The sequence below is a fragment of the Mycteria americana genome, chromosome 26, assembly GCF_035582795.1.
Source record: "Mycteria americana isolate JAX WOST 10 ecotype Jacksonville Zoo and Gardens chromosome 26, USCA_MyAme_1.0, whole genome shotgun sequence".
Taxonomy (NCBI): Eukaryota; Metazoa; Chordata; class Aves; order Ciconiiformes; family Ciconiidae; genus Mycteria; species Mycteria americana.
This window is the reverse complement of record NC_134390.1, coordinates 802,058-817,097: the sequence shown is the minus strand read 5'-3', so window position 1 is coordinate 817,097 and position 15,040 is coordinate 802,058. Positions and strand designations below refer to the sequence as shown.

The 15,040-nt window shown below is 70.9% G+C and overlaps 2 protein-coding genes across 2 annotated transcripts in view; both read right to left on the bottom strand.

The window, feature by feature from the left end:
- Positions 1-527: 527 nt before the first annotated feature.
- On the bottom strand, positions 528-3,258 carry PRR13 (proline rich 13). Its single transcript, XM_075525539.1, has 4 exons — positions 3,218-3,258; positions 2,068-2,107; positions 1,578-1,927; positions 528-1,492 (listed from the first exon to the last, which is right to left on the bottom strand). Exons 2-4 carry the CDS (start codon positions 2,084-2,086, stop codon positions 1,436-1,438), a joined length of 426 nt encoding a protein of 141 aa, XP_075381654.1. The 5' UTR covers positions 2,087-2,107; positions 3,218-3,258; the 3' UTR covers positions 528-1,435.
- Positions 3,259-3,352: 94 nt separating this feature from the next.
- AMHR2 (anti-Mullerian hormone receptor type 2) overlaps positions 3,353-15,040 on the bottom strand; it is a 13,011-nt gene continuing 1,323 nt past the window's right edge. The window contains 11 exon segments of the mRNA XM_075525319.1: positions 3,353-3,445; positions 3,447-3,503; positions 4,457-4,593; positions 4,680-4,827; positions 6,099-6,259; positions 6,366-6,480; positions 9,293-9,517; positions 11,251-11,360; positions 11,969-12,058; positions 12,531-12,731; positions 13,737-13,918. Coding sequence (XP_075381434.1) covers positions 3,353-3,445; positions 3,447-3,503; positions 4,457-4,593; positions 4,680-4,827; positions 6,099-6,259; positions 6,366-6,480; positions 9,293-9,517; positions 11,251-11,360; positions 11,969-12,058; positions 12,531-12,731; positions 13,737-13,918 — 1,519 coding nt within the window.

Here is a 15,040-nt window from a genome sequence, read left to right as displayed (position 1 = left end):
GGGGCAAAGGGGCAGCCCCCCCCCCCCAAAGGGGACGTGTGATGGGGGTTCGCGTCCCCCCCCAACGGCGCAAAGAGACGCTGACGCAGCGGGGTGTCCCAGGGCTTTATTGGGGGGCAGCGGGGGCACCCCAGCACACAGCAACCCCCCCCCCCCGGCACCCAGGGCCCCCCCACCCCGGGACCATGGGGTGAGGAGACGTGGGGGGACCCCATGGGCGTGAGGACATGATGGGCATGGGGACACGGGTGGGCACGGGGTTCACGGGTGGTCATGGGTGGTCACACGTGGTCATGGGTGGACACAGGAGGTCCCAGCTGGACACGGGTGGTCACGGGTGGTCATGGGTGGTCACACGTGGTCATGGGTGGACACGGGAGGTCCCAGGTGGACACGGGTGGTCATGGGTGGTCATGGGTGGTCACACGTGGTCATGGGTGGACACGGGAGGTCCCAGGTGGACACAGGTGGTCATGGGTGGTTATGGGTGGTCACACGTGGTCATGGGTAGACACAGGAGGTCCCAGCTGGACACGGGTGGTCATGGGTGGTCACACGTGGTCATGGGTGGACACGGGAGGTCCCAGGTGGACACGGGTGGTCATGGGTGGTCCTCGTTGGTCACACGTGGTCATGGGTGGACACAGGAGGTCCCAGGTGGACACAGGTGGTCATGGGTGGTTCCAGGTGGTCATGGATGGGCACAGGTGGTCATGGGTGGCCCTGGTTGGTCATATGTGGTTATGGATGGACACGGGAGGTCCCAGCTGGACACGGGTGGTCATGGGTGGTCCTTGTTGGTCACACGTGGTCATGGATGGACACGAGAGGTCCCAGCTGGACACGGGTGGTCATGGGTGGTCCTCGTTGGTCACACGTGGTCATGGGTGGACACAGGAGGTCCCAGGTGGACACAGGTGGTCATGGGTGGTCATGGGTGGTCATGCATGGTCATGGATGGACACGAGAGGTCCCAGCTGGACACGGGTGGTCATGGGTGGTCCTCGTTGGTCACACGTGGTCATGGATGGACACGAGAGGTCCCAGCTGGACACGGGTGGTCATGGGTGGTTCCAGGTGGTCATGGATGGACCATGGATGGTCCCTGGGTGGTCATGAGTGGTCCTGGTTGGTCATGTGTGGTCATGGATGGACACGGGAGGTGCCAGCTGGACACGGGTGGTCATGGCTTCACACAGGTGGACGTGAGCGGTCCTGGGTGGTCATAGGCACACGGTTGGCCATGGGAGGACACAGGTGGTCCCAGGTGGTCATGTCCGGCCACGGATGGTCACAGCACCCAGGAGGACATGGGTGGCCTGGGGCGGTCGTGGGCACGTGGGGGGGTCACAGGAGGACACGGGTGGTCACAGGAGGACACAGGAGGCCACGGGTGGTCACGGGTGGCCATGGCAGGAGACGGGCGCCAGTGGCCTCAGTCGGAGTCGCTGCTGGAGGAGGAGGAGGAGGAGGAGGAGGAGGACGAAGAGCGCTGCGGGGGAACAGGACAGCCATGAGCGCCCGGGGCGGGGGGCCAGGGGTGACCCCTCCGTGTGTCCCCCACCTCGCCCCCTCACCTTGTGCCTCTTCTGAGCCTTCTTCATCCTCTTCTTCATCTTCTTCGCTGCCTTCTTGTCCAGCCCGGGGGGGTACGGGGGGGGCACCCCGGGGTGGGGGGGCTGCAGGGGGGGGCACCCCGGGGGTCCCATGGGGCACAGGGGAGGCCCCGAGGGGGCCGGGGGAGCCCCTGAGGGGTACGGGGGGGGGCCGGGGGGGTAGGGGGGCTGCCCGGGCCCCCCCAGCGGGTTTGGGGGTACCCCGGGGGCGGGGTACGCGGGCTGGGGGGGGTACGCGGGGTTGGGGGGCGGGGGCTGGGGAGGGTACGCGGGGTTTGGGGGGTACACGGGGTTGGGGGGGGGCGGCTGCCCTGGGTGGGGGGAGAAAGAGAAAATTCAGCGGGGGACCCCGACCCCCTCCCTGCCCTGGGGGGCAGAAATGGGGGTCGAGGCAGCCCCCCCCCCCCCCCACTTTGGGGGTGTCCGTCGTCGTCCCCCCCCCCCCCCTTACCTGCACCAGGGTCCCACATGGTGGGTGACAGCTCTGGAACCTGGGGGGGGGGGGACGACACGGGGTGAGCGGGGGCCCCCCAAAACCGCAGGAGGGGTCCCTGGGGACCCCCCACCACCGTGGGGACCCCCCAACTCTGTGGGGACCCCCCCCCCCCCGGCTGCCTCCGAGGGGAAACTGAGGCACGGCAGTTTTGGGGGTGGGGGCCTAGCCGTGTGTGTCCCCCCCCCCGGCTGGGTCAAGGGGAGGGGGGGGGCAGGGGGGCATTTGGGGGGGGCAGGGGGATTTGGGGGCGCAGGGGTCGTGGGGGTGTAGGGCGGACTTGGGGGGTGGGGGGGAGGTGGGGGGGTGCGGGGTTGGGGGTTACAGGGTGGGTCAGGGGATTTGGGGGTGCAGGGGGAATTTCGGGGTACGGGGGGGGATCTGGGGGTGCATAGGGGCTGCAGGGAGGATTTGGGGGGGCAGGGGGGACTGGGGGTGCACAGGGGGGATCTGGGGGTGCAGAAGCGGACTGGGGGGGTGCGTAAGAGCTGCAGAGGGATCTAGGGGGTGCAGGGGGGGATCTGGGGGTGCAGAAGGGGATTGGGGGGGTGCATAGGGGCTGCAGGGAGGATTTGGGGGGGCAGGGGGGACTGGGGGTGCACAGGGGGTGCGGGGGGGGATCTGGGGGTGCAGAAGCGGCCTGGGGGGGTGCACAGGGGCTGCAGGGAGGATTTGGGGGTGCAGAGCGGGTGCAGGGGGGACTGGGGGTACACAGAGGGTGCAGGGGGGATCTGGGGGTGTAGGGGGGATTTGGGGGTGCACAGGGGGGATCTGGGGGTGCACAGAGGGTGCAGGGGGGATCTGGGGGTGTAGGGGGGATTTGGGGGTGCACAGGGGGGATCTGGGGGTGCAGAAGCGGCCTGGGGGGGTGCACAGGGGCTGCAGGGAGGATTTGGGGGTGCAGGGGGGACTGGGGGTGCACAGGGGGTGCACAGGGGGGATCTGGGGGTGCAGAAGGAGACCGGGGGGTGCACAGGGGCTGCAGGGAGGATTTGGGGGTGCAGAAGACGACCGGGGGGTGCCTAAGAGCTGCAGGGAGGATTTGGGGGTGCAAGGGGGGGGTGCAGAGGGGATCCGGGGGTCCCGGGGGGGGTCTGCTCCCACCTACCGCCTCCGCTCCGGCCGCGGCCCCGCCCGCCAGGAAGAGGGGGAGGGGCCGGGCGCCTGGGTCCTCCCCGGGGGCGGGGCCGGGACGCTGGGCCCCTCCCCCCACTTTCTCCTCCTCCCCCCCCCCCCCCGTGCCTCAGTTTCCCTCCTGCGCCCACCTCTGGCTCCGCTGCGGGGGGCCGGCAGCCAGGCGCTGCAGCCGCTGGAGCGCCCGCTCGGCCGAGAGCCGGGGCCTCGGGGTCGGGGTCCCAGCAATCCTCCAGCAGCTCCGGCAGAGCCCCCCCGGGCTGCGGGGACACCCCCCCCCCCCGCCCCCCCGCCCCGGTCTCAGCGGGGAACCCACGGAAGGGACACACCCCCCCACCCCCACCCCCCCAAGGGCACGACAGCTCCAAGCGGGGACCCCACTAGGCAGGGACAAAGCCCTGGGTAGGGGGACCCCCAAGCAGGGACACCCCACCCCACCCCCCCACCCCCCCGAGGGTAGGGGGACCCCTTTGCACCCCAGCAGAGAGTCCCCAGGCAGGGACCCCCTGGACATGACACCCCCAAATAGGGACACCCCCCCCCCAGGCAGAGGCACTCTCACCCACCCTGGGCACCCAGGCAGGGACCCCCCTGGGAAGGGGCACCCCCAAACACCCCTAGGTACCTGGGCAGGGACACCCCCCCCCCCAGGCACGGGCACCCTGGGCACCCTGGACGCCCCTGGGACCCCCCGGGCTTGGGCACCCCAGGGCACCCTGGGCACCCCCAAACACCCCTAGGTACCCGGGCAGGGACCCCCCCGGAGCAGGGCACCCCTGGATATCCCTGGGCACCCCCAAACACCCCTGGGCACCCAGGCAGGGACCCCCCCGGGCATGGGCACCCCAGGGCACCCTGGACACCCCTGGGCACCCCCAAACACCCCTAGGTACCTGTGCAGGGACCCCCTCAGGCATGGGCACCCTGGGTCACCCTGGGTACCCCCCAAACAACCCTGGGCACCCAGGCAAGGACCCCCCCGGGCACGGGCACCCCAGAGCACCCTGGACACCCCCAAACACCCCTGGGCACCCAGGGAGGGCCCCCCTCCCCTGGGCACGGGGCACCCTGGGTCACCCGGCACAGCCCTGGGACCCTCTGGGCACGGACCCCCCCTGGGTCACCCCTGCCCGTGGGCACCCTCAGCACCCCGGGGGTACCACTGGGCACCCAGGCAGGAGTCCCCGCTCCGTGGGTGCCCCTCGGGGCTGACCTGGGGGGCGCGGTGCCAGGCGGGGGGGATGAGCGGCCGCCGGCGCTCCTCCACGGCCAAGCGCCGGAGCTGGGCACCCGTGGGGCTGGCACCCAGCTCCGCCTCGTACGCCAGCCGAAACGCCGGCACGGGTGCTCCTGCTGGGCGAAGCGGGGGGCAGGGGGGTCAGCAGGGATGGGTGCGGGGTCCCCGGGGGAGCGAGGGGGCACCCATGGGTGCTCACCGGGGCTGAGGGCCTGGCAACGCGAGAGGATCTCCCAGAGGAGCAGTGCCAGGGCGTAGACGTCCGCCTGCCGCAGCGCCCGGCCCCACGCCCGCAGGTCCAGGCTCTCGTCCAGGATCTCGGGTGCCAGGTACCGCTGGGTGCCCGCCTGCACCCACCCGCACCGCTCGCATGGCCCACGGCACGCGGGGAGCACCGGGGACCCGCGGGCGCCGGGGTGAGGTTCGCACCAGGGCCGCGCTCGCACGCGCGCCAGGTCCCGGCTTGCACCAGCACCACGCGTGCACGTGTGCCACGGCGAGGCTCGCACCAGGGCCGCGCTCGCACGCGCGCCGGGTCCCCCCTTGCACCAGGGCCGTGCTCGCACGCGCGCTAGGGTGAGGCTCGCACCGGGGCCACGCGTGCGCGTGTGCCAGGGTAAAGCTCGCACCGGGGCCGTGCTTGCACCAGGGCTCAGCTTGCACGCGCACCGGTGTCCCCCTTGCGCTACGGCTGTCCTTGCACGCGCACCAGGGCTGCGCTTGCACCCGCGCCGCGCTGCCAGCAGCACGAGGGGGGCCCGTCCCCATCCCTGTCCCCATCCCTGTCCCCATCCCTGTCCCTCTCCCTGTCCCCATTGCCATCCCATCCCCGTCCCCGTCCCCATCCTGTCCCCATCCCTGTCCCCATCGCTATCCCCATCCCTGTCCCTCTCCCTGTCCCCATCGCCATCGCCATCCCTGTTCCCCATCCCCATCCCTGTCCCCATCTCGTCCCTGTCCCCGTCCTTATCCCCATCCCTGTCCCCATCGCCACCCCCTCCCCGTCCCCATCCCCGTCCCCATCTTGTCCCTGTCCCCATCCCTATCCCCATCCCTGTCCCTCTCCCTGTCCCCATTGCCATCCCATCCCCGTCCCTGTCCCCATCCTGTCCCCATCCCTGTCCCCATCTTGTCCCTGTCCCTGTCCCTGTCCCTATCCCCATCCCTGTCCCTCTCCCTGTCCCCGTCCCCATCCCTGTTCCCCATCCCTGTCCCCATCTCGTCCCTGTCCCCGTCCCTATCCCCATCCCTGTCCCCATCGCCACCCCCTCCCCGTCCCCATCCCCATCCCTGTCCCCGTCCCTGTCCCCATCTTGTCCCTGTCCCCGTTGCTATCCCCATCCCTGTCCCTCTCCCTGTCCCCATTGCCATCGCCATCCCTGTTCCCCATCCCTGTCCCCATCTTGTCCCTGTCCCCATCGCTATCCCCATCCTGTCCCCATCCCTGTCCCCATCTCGTCCCTGTCCCCGTCGCTATCCCCATCCCTGTCCCTCTCCCTGTCCCCATTGCCATTGCCATCCCTGTTCCCCATCCCTGTCCCCATCTTGTCCCTGTCCCCATCGCCACCCCCCTCCCCATCCCCATCCCCATCCCCATCCCCGTCCCTGTCCCCGTCACCTTGCGGATGGGCACGGCGTGCCGGGCGCTGGTGCCAGCCTGGGCGCGCGGTGGCAGCGCCAGCGCCAGCCCGAAGTCCCCGATGGCGCAGGTCCCGTCCTCCCGCACCAGCACGTTCTGGCTGCTCAGGTCCCGGTGCACCACGCTGGGCTTGTACAGGCCTGGGGGGGGGCCGGGCAAGGGGGGGGGGTGGTGGTGGTGGTGTCACAAGGGGGTGACACCCCTGCAGAGACCGGGCGAGCTCGGTGCAGGAGTGGCCGCCCTCACCGTCGCGCCAGACCTCCTGGTGCAGGAAGGCCAGGCCGCGGGCGAGGGAGAGCGCCAGGCGCACGCTGCCGGCCCACGTCCCCACGTGTTGCTCCAGGAAGCGCCGCAGGGAGCCCTGGGGACACGGGGACACGCGTGGGGACGCGCCCGGGGGACGCGGGGCAGCCTCCTCCTCCTCCCGCGCGCCCGCCCGGCTGCACCCTCGCCGCTTTGCGGCAGCGCCCCGCGTCGCGGCCACGGCACGACCCGCGTGGGCACCTCCAGCGGCCCGCGCACGCGCGTGTGCGACTCGAGCGGCCCGTGCACGCCCCTGTGCACGCCCGCAGCAGCCCTCCCGCACACCCGTGTGCACCCCCAGCAACTTGCGCACACCCGTGTGCACCCCCGGCACCTTGCACGCACGCCTGCCCCCCCCCCGAGCAGCCCACGCACACGTGTGGGCACCCCCCGGCAACCCATGAACACCCGTGGGTGCCCCCAGCAGCCCGTGCACGCCCGTGTGCACCCCCACAGCAACCCTCCCACACGCGCCAGCAGCCCACGCGCACCCGTGCACGGTCCCAGTGTTTTGCACACACGTCTGCCCCCCCCCAGCAGCCCACGCACACGCCTGTGCAACCCCCCAGCAACCCACGAACACCCGTGGGTGCCCCCAGCAGCCCATGCACACCCCCAGCAGCCCTTGCACACCCGTGTGCACCCCCACAGCAACCCTCCCGCACGCACCAGCAGCCCACGCACACCCGTGCACACCCCCGGCACCTTGCACACACGCCTGCCCCCCCCAGCAGCCCACGCACACGTGTGTGCACCCCCCGGCAACCCATGAACACCCGTGGGTGCCCCCAGCAGCCCGTGCACGCCCGTGTGCACCCCCACAGCAACCCTCCCACACGCGCCAGCAGCCCACGCGCACCCGTGCACGGTCCCAGTGTTTTGCACGCACGCCTGCCCCCCCCAGCAGCCCACGCACACGTGTGTGCACCCCCGGCACCTTGCACACACGCCGGCCCCCCCAGCAGCCCACGCACACATGTGTGCACCCCCTGGCAACCCATGAACACCCGTGGGTGCCCCCAGCAGCCCGTGCACACCCCCAGCAGCCCTTGCACACCCATGTGCACCCCCACAGCACCAGTAGCCCACGCACACCCATGCACACCCCCAGCACCTTGCACACACGCCTGCCCCCCCCAGCAGCCCACGCACACGTGTGTGCACCCCCTGGCAACCCATGAACACCCGTGGGTGCCCCCAGCAGCCCGTGCACGCCCGTGTGCACCCTGAGCAGCCCATGCACACCCATGTGCACCCCCACAGCAACCCTCCCACACGCGCCAGCAGCCCACGCACACCCGTGCACGGTCCCAGTGTTTTGCACACACGCCTGCCCCCTCCAGCAGCCCACGCACACGTGTGTGCACCCCCGGCACCTTGCACACACGCCTGCCCCCCCCAGCAGCCCACGCACACGTGTGTGCACCCCCCGGCAACCCATGAACACCCGTGGGTGCCCCCAGCAGCCCTTGCACACCCACGTGCACCCTGAGCAGCCCATGCACACCCGTGCACACCCCCAGTGTCTTGCACACACGCCTGCCCCCCCAGCAGCCTGTGCACCCCTGGGTGCATCCTCAGCAGCCCGTGCACACCCGTGTGCACCCCCAGCACCTTGCACACACGCCTGCCCCCCCCGAGCAGCCCACGAACACGTGTGTGCAACCCCCCAGTAACCCACGAACACCCATGGGTGCCCCCAGCAGCCCATGCACACCCCCAGCAGCCCTTGCACACCCGTGTGCACCCCCACAGCAACCCTCCCGCACGCACCAGCAGCCCACGCACACCCGTGCACACCCCCGGCACCTTGCACACACGCCTGCCCCCCCCAGCAGCCCACGCACACGTGTGTGCACCCCCTGGCAACCCATGAACACCCGTGGGTGCCCCCAGCAGCCCGTGCACGCCCGTGTGCACCCTGAGCAGCCCATGCACACCCATGTGCACCCCCACAGCAACCCTCCCACACGCGCCAGCAGCCCACGCACACCCATGCACACCCCCAGCACCTTGCACACACGCCTGCCCCCCCCAGCAGCCCACGCACACGTGTGTGCACCCCCGGCACCTTGCACACACGTCTGCCCCCCCCAGCAGCCCGTGCACACCCGTGTGCACCCCCAGCACCTTGCACACACGCCTGCCCCCCCAGCAGCCCACGCACACGTGTGTGCACCCCCCAGTAACCCATGAACACCCGTGGGTGCCCCCAGCAGCCCTTGCACACCCGTGTGCACGCCTGTGTGCACACCCACAGCAACCCTCCCGCACACACCAGCACCTCAGCAGCCCACGCACACGTGTGTGCACCCCCAGCACCTTGCACACACGCCTGCCCCCCCCAGCAGCCCACGCACACGTGTGTGCACCCCCCGGCAACCCATGAACACCCGTGGGTGCCCCCAGCAGCCTGTGTGCACCCCCAGCAGCCCACGCACACCCGTGCACACCCCCGGCACCTTGCACACACGCCTGCCCCCCCCAGCAGCCCACGCACACGTGTGTGCACCCCCCGGCAACCCATGAACACCCGTGGGTGCCCCCAGCAGCCCACGCACACCCGTGCACACCCCCGGCACCTTGCACACACGCCTGCCCCCCCCAGCAGCCCACGCACACGTGTGTGCACCCCCAGCACCTTGCACACACGCCTGCCCCCCCCAGCAGCCCACGCACACGTGTGTGCACCCCCCGGCAACCCATGAACACCCGTGGGTGCCCCCAGCAGCCCGTGCAGGCCCACGCCCCCCCTGAGCACCCCACGCCCCCCCACGCACAACGCCCAGCACCCATGCGCGCCCCTCCCCAGCACCCCCCCCCCCCCCCGTGAGCACCCCCAGCCCCCCCCGCTCCCCGCCGCCACTCACGGCGGGGTAGAGCTGGAGGACGAGCAGCCCCCCCCGGGCGCGGGGCCCGGCCCCCCGGGTGCCCAGCAGCCGGGCCACGTTGTCGTGCTCCATGAGGGGCAGCCCGTGCACGGCCCGCTCCGCCGCGAAGCGTGCGGCCGCCCCGGCCGCGAAGGCCTTGATGGCCACCGGCCGCTGCTGCAGGGTGCCTCGCCACACCGCCGAGAAGCGTCCCGCCTGCAGCACCTGCCGGCACCCGTGGGTGCTCGTAGTGACACCCCCGGGTGAGGGGATCGCGTGCGGGGTTGGGTGACCCCAGCCCCGAGGACAGGCAGCCCTGGGCACCCGTGGGTGGTGCCAGCCCCAGGAACCCCAAGCCTCTACCCTCGGTGCTGGGCGACCCATGGGTGCCCCCGTTTCAGAGCACTCCCATGCCCAGGGATCCCCATCCCCAGGCACCCATGGGTGTCCCCAGCCCCAGACACCCCCACACCCAGGGATCCCCAGGCACCCATGGGTGTCCCCAGCCCCAGACACCCCCACACCCAGGGATCCCCAGGCACCCATGGGTGTCCCCAGCCCCAGACACCCCCACACCCAGGGATCCCCAGGCACCCATGGGTGTCCCCAGCCCCACTCACCCCCACACCCAGGGATCCCCAGGCACCCATGGGTGTCCCCAGCCCCACTCACCCCACACCCAGGCATCCCCAGGCACCCATGGGTGTCCCCAGCCCCCCCCACACCCAGGCATCCCCAGGCACCCATGGGTGTCCGCAGCCCTGGACACCCCCACACCCAGGGATCCCCAGGCACCCATGGGTGTCCCCAGCCCCAGACACCCCCACACCCAGGGATCCCCAGGCACCCATGGGTGTCCCCAGCCCCAGACACCCCCACACCCAGGGATCCCCAGGCACCCATGGGTGTCCCCAGCCCCACTCACCCCACACCCAGGCATCCCCAGGCACCCATGGGTGTCCCCAGCCCCACTCACCCCCACACCCAGGGATCCCCAGGCACCCATGGGTGTCCCCAGCCCCACTCACCCCCACACCCAGGGATCCCCAGGCACCCATGGGTGTCCCCAGCCCTGGACACCCCCACACCCAAGGATCCCCAGGCACCCATGAGTGTCCCCAGCCCCGGACACCCCCACACCCAGGGATCCCCAGGCACCCATGGGTGTCCCCAGCCCCACTCACCCCCACACCCAGCGATCCCCAGGCACCCATGGGTGTCCCCAGCCCCAGACACCCCACACCCAGGCATCCCCAGGCACCCATGGGTGTCCCCAGCCCTGGACACCCCCACACCCAGGCATCCCCGGGCACCCATGGGTGTCCCCAGCCCCACTCACCCCACACCCAGGGATCCCCAGGCACCCATGGGTGTCCCCAGCCCCAGACACCCCCACACCCAGGGATCCCCAGGCACCCATGGGTGTCCCCAGCCCTGGACACCCCCACACCCAGGGATCCCCAGGCACCCATGGGTGTCCCCAGCCCCACTCACCCCCACACCCAGCGATCCCCAGGCACCCATGGGTGTCCCCAGACCCCCCCACACCCAGGGATCCCCAGGCACCCATGGGTGTCCCCAGCCCTGGACACCCCCACACCCAGGGATCCCCAGGCACCCATGGGTGTCCCCAGCCCTAGGGTCCCCCAGCCCCAGGCACCCCAAACCCAGCAGCCCCACTCCTGGGCACCCATGGACACCCTCAGCCCTGGGCTTCCTTGTCCCCACCCCTGAACCGCTGCCCCCGGTTTGTCCCCCCCCATGGGTGCTCCCCGGTCCCCTCCCCGTATGGGTGCCCCCAAGTGGGTGCCTCCCCAGTGTTGCCCCCTTAAGTGCCCCTCATTTCAGTGCCCCCCCCCCCCAAACCTCCCATCAGTGTCCCCAACGTGGGTGTCCCCCCCAGGATCCCCCCATGGGTGCCCCCCGTGGGTGCCCCTCGCCCCGTGGGTGCCCCACACCTGCAGGAAGCGCAGCGCAGGCAGGTCCGGGCTGGGGGGCTCTGGGGGGACCCTGATCCCGCGGCACCCCCAGGGTGGCCGCCTGGTGCGGGCCCTCGCCCGTCGCAGCCCTGGTAGGGGGACATGTGGGACACAGGGACACCGGGGGACCCCCCCCCCTCCCCTCCCCGGGGACCCCTCATAATCAGGGACACAGGACCTGGGGACACCAGGGACCCCCGGGCCCCCCCCCACCCTGGGGACACAGGGGATGTGGCACCCTGAGATCCCTGCACCTAGGGACTCCTGCATCCTGGGGACGCTGGGGACACCCCACCCGGGCACCCTCACACCCAGGGCTCCCCAGGCACCCATGGGTGTCCCCAGCCCCGGACACCTCCACACCCACCGATCCCCAGGCACCCATGGGTGTCCCCAGCCCCAGACACCCCCACACCCAGACACACCCACACCCAGCCCCACACCACACACTGGGGAACCCCTGCCCCGGGGACAGGGTGACACGGCACTTGGGGACCCCCCCCATACCGCGGGAGACTCGCACCCTGGGGACACCAGGGACGTGGCATTTGGGGACACCCGCGCCCGGGGACACCTGCACCCGGGGACACCTGCACCGAGTGGCACCCACACCCAGGGACACCCAGGGGACACAGGGTAGGGGGTGGCCTGTGCCCGGGGGTCCCCATGTCCCCCCCCCCCGTGTCCCCATCCCTACCGAGGATGGCCAGGCAGGTGAGGAAGAGGAGGAGGAGGGGACCGGCACCCCACAGCCACAGGGTCCCCGCGGACCCCCCACGGCTGGGCTCTGGGGACAGGGGCTGCGGTGACACGGGGCCCCCCAGACCTGGTGGGGACCCAGGCGGCCGGGGTGGGGTGGCCCCCGTGGGTCCCAGGGCCCCCCCCCATGGGCTCCCCATCCCCCATATAGGTCCTCTATAGGTCCCAGGCCCCCCCCATCACTCCCCCAGTCCCCTGGGGGACCCACATCCCCCTATGGATCCCCTAAGGGTCCCAGGTCCCCCTCATGGGTCCCCCAGTCCCCCACGGGTCCCCTATGGGTTCCAACCCCCCCCCCCCCCCGGGCCTCCAGCCCCCCACGGCCCCCCCATGTGTCCCACATCCCCCTATGGGTCCCCTGAAGGTCTCAGGGTCCCCCATGGGTCCCCCCAGTTCCCCCATGGGTCCCCAGGGCCCTCCCATGGGACCCCCAGCCCCTCTGGCCTCCCGGTGGATCCCATCCAGCCCCCCAGTGCCCCCCCCCCAGTGCCCTTCAGTACCGGGGCCGTGGCGGGGCCCCCCCAGCCCCAGCCCCAGGGCTGTCCCCGTCCCCGTCCCCGTCCCCGTCCCCGTCCCGCTGGCGTTGCCGTTGCAGAGGTGGCCGTGGCAGAGGCAGACGAGGACGGTGCCGCCGGGGGGTCCCGCGGGACTGGGGGTGCAGGTGGGAGAGGGGCAGGCGGCCCCCCCGCCCCCCCAGCAGCCTGGGGACATCGCCACCGTCACCGGGGCACCCCAGGGTGCTGGCCAGGGGACCCCGAGCCCTGGGACGGGGCAGGGGCCCAGGCTGGGACTCACCTCCCTGGAACACCCCCCCCCCCCAGGACCCCCCTGCCTGGGACCCCCCCCCCCCCCAGGACCCCCCTGCCTGGGAGCCCCCCCCACGGTGCTGCTCCATCCCAGCGCCGCTGTAGCTACTTCTCAAGGCCAAGGTCAAGCGCAGCAGCTGGGAAGGGACGCAGGCGTCCGGGCTTTCCAGCACCCCCCAACTGCCCTAAAGGCAGGATCAGGCCCCTCCATCCTGCCCCATCTCCTTCTGCCCCCCCCGATACCCCCCAGGGCAGGATCAGGCCCAGCCCCTTCACCCCACCAATACCCCAGGGCAGGATCAGGCCCCTCCATCCTGCCCCATCTCCTTCTGCTCCCCATTGATACCCCCCCCAGGACAGGATCAGGCCCCTCCATTCTGCCCATCTCCTTCTGCCCCCCCCCGATACCCCCCCAGCACAGGATCAGGCCCCTCCATCCTGCCCCAGCCCCTTCCCCCCCCCCCAATGCCCCCCCAGGGCAGGATCATGCCCCAGCCCCTCCACCCCAGTGATACCCCAGGGCAGAATCAGGCCCCTCCATCCTGCCCCATCTCCTTCTGCCCCCCCCCCCCCGATACCCCCAGCACAGGATCAGGCCCCTCCATCCTGCCCCATCTCCTTCTGCTCCCCATTGATACCCCCCCCAGGACAGGATCAGGCCCCTCCATCCTGCCCCATCTCCTTCTGCCCCCCCCGATACCCCCCAGGGCAGGATCAGGCCCCTCCATCCTGCCCCAGCCCCTTCCCCCCCCCCAATACCCCCCCAGGGCAGGATCAGGCCCCAGCCCCTCCACCCCAGTGATACCCCAGGGCAGGATCAGGCCCCTTCTCCCCCCAGGAGAGGGTCAGACCCCCCCTGCCGTGTCCAGAGACCCCCCCTGCCCCCCCGGGGGGTCTCACCCTGCACCAGCGCGTGGCTCTGGTTCCAGATGCCGATGCAGCATTGACGGGGGGGGCAGCGGACGGTGCCAGCCCTGGTCCCCCCCGTGCCCCCCAACCCACCCCGCACGCTGGGGTGCTTGTAGGAGACGCAGCTGAGGTTGCGGGGGCCTGGAGGAGGGAGGGGACACGGTGGCAGATGACTCCCACCCCCCCACCCCCCCCCCCCAAAAAGAAAAAAATTCCCCCTAGGGTGGGGGGGGTCCCCCCAGCACCCACCTGGCAGCCCCGGCGCCAGCCCCATGGGTGCCTCCGGCTGCGGGGAAGGAGTTGGCAGGATGCGTGCGGGGGCCGGTGGGAAGAGGAAAGCGGGCCCTGGCCGGAGGCAGCCCCCGGGGAGGAGGAGGAGGAGGAGGAGGAGGAGGAGGAAGGTGCTGCCCCCGCAGCGGGGAGGAGAGCGGGATGGGGTGCCCCAGGTGGGCGCCAGGCCTCGGCCCCCCCACCCCGCGTCACCCAAAGCCCCAACACCCACCCCACCCACCTACCCCCCCCCCAAGGCACAGCTGTACCCCCCAAATTGAGCTCCCTGCCTCGGTTTCTTGCCCCCCCCCCCCCCCCCCCCCCCGGGGCCGTGCCTCAGTTTCCCCACCTGGGACTGACTCCCCCCCCCCCGACCCGGCCGCGCTTCCCCCAGTTGAAGCCCCGCAGATTTCCAGACAACGCCAGCGACTTCGTGTTTATTACAAAAAGAAATCGTCGTTCCCCGTTTACAAAGGAGCCCCAAAAAACTAACATTTGAATCTAAGTCTTTTTGTACAAAAAAATAGCACTTTGGGGAAAAAAAAAACAAAAAAAACCAAAAAAAACCAAAAAAAAACCCAACAAAAAAAAACCCCAACCCAAACGAACCCCCAAAACGCGTTTTGGGTGTTATTACATCAGCCGTCGGATTTTTAAAAAAAACAAAAAAAAAAAACCCCAAAAAATGAATATATAGCACAGACGTGACAAGATCAAACAGTCCTGACAGGGAGAGAGAATTATTGCCAGTGTGGGGGGGCCGGACCCCGCGGGACCCCCCCGCCCCCCCGCCCTGCATAGACGACCGGCCCCGGCCCCCCCGAGATTAAGGGGTGACGGTGGATTAAAGCTGGGAGATGGGGGAAGCCTTGGGGACGGCCCCGACACCCCAAATTCCTCCTCCCCCCCCCCCAGCCCCCTGAGGGGGGATATAAAAGTCTGGGGGAGGCGGGAGGGGAGCGGGGGCTCGTCCCCAGCCTGTCACCCCCTTAGCAAGGCACATTTTTGTGTGTGTGTCCCCCCCC

Coding starts and splice junctions, on each gene's coding strand:
- PRR13 (XM_075525539.1), bottom strand. Junction 1,493..1,577: donor AGGCTCAGAAGAGGCACAAG/GTGAGGGGGCGA, acceptor GTTCCCCCGCAG/CGCTCTTCGTCCTCCTCCTC.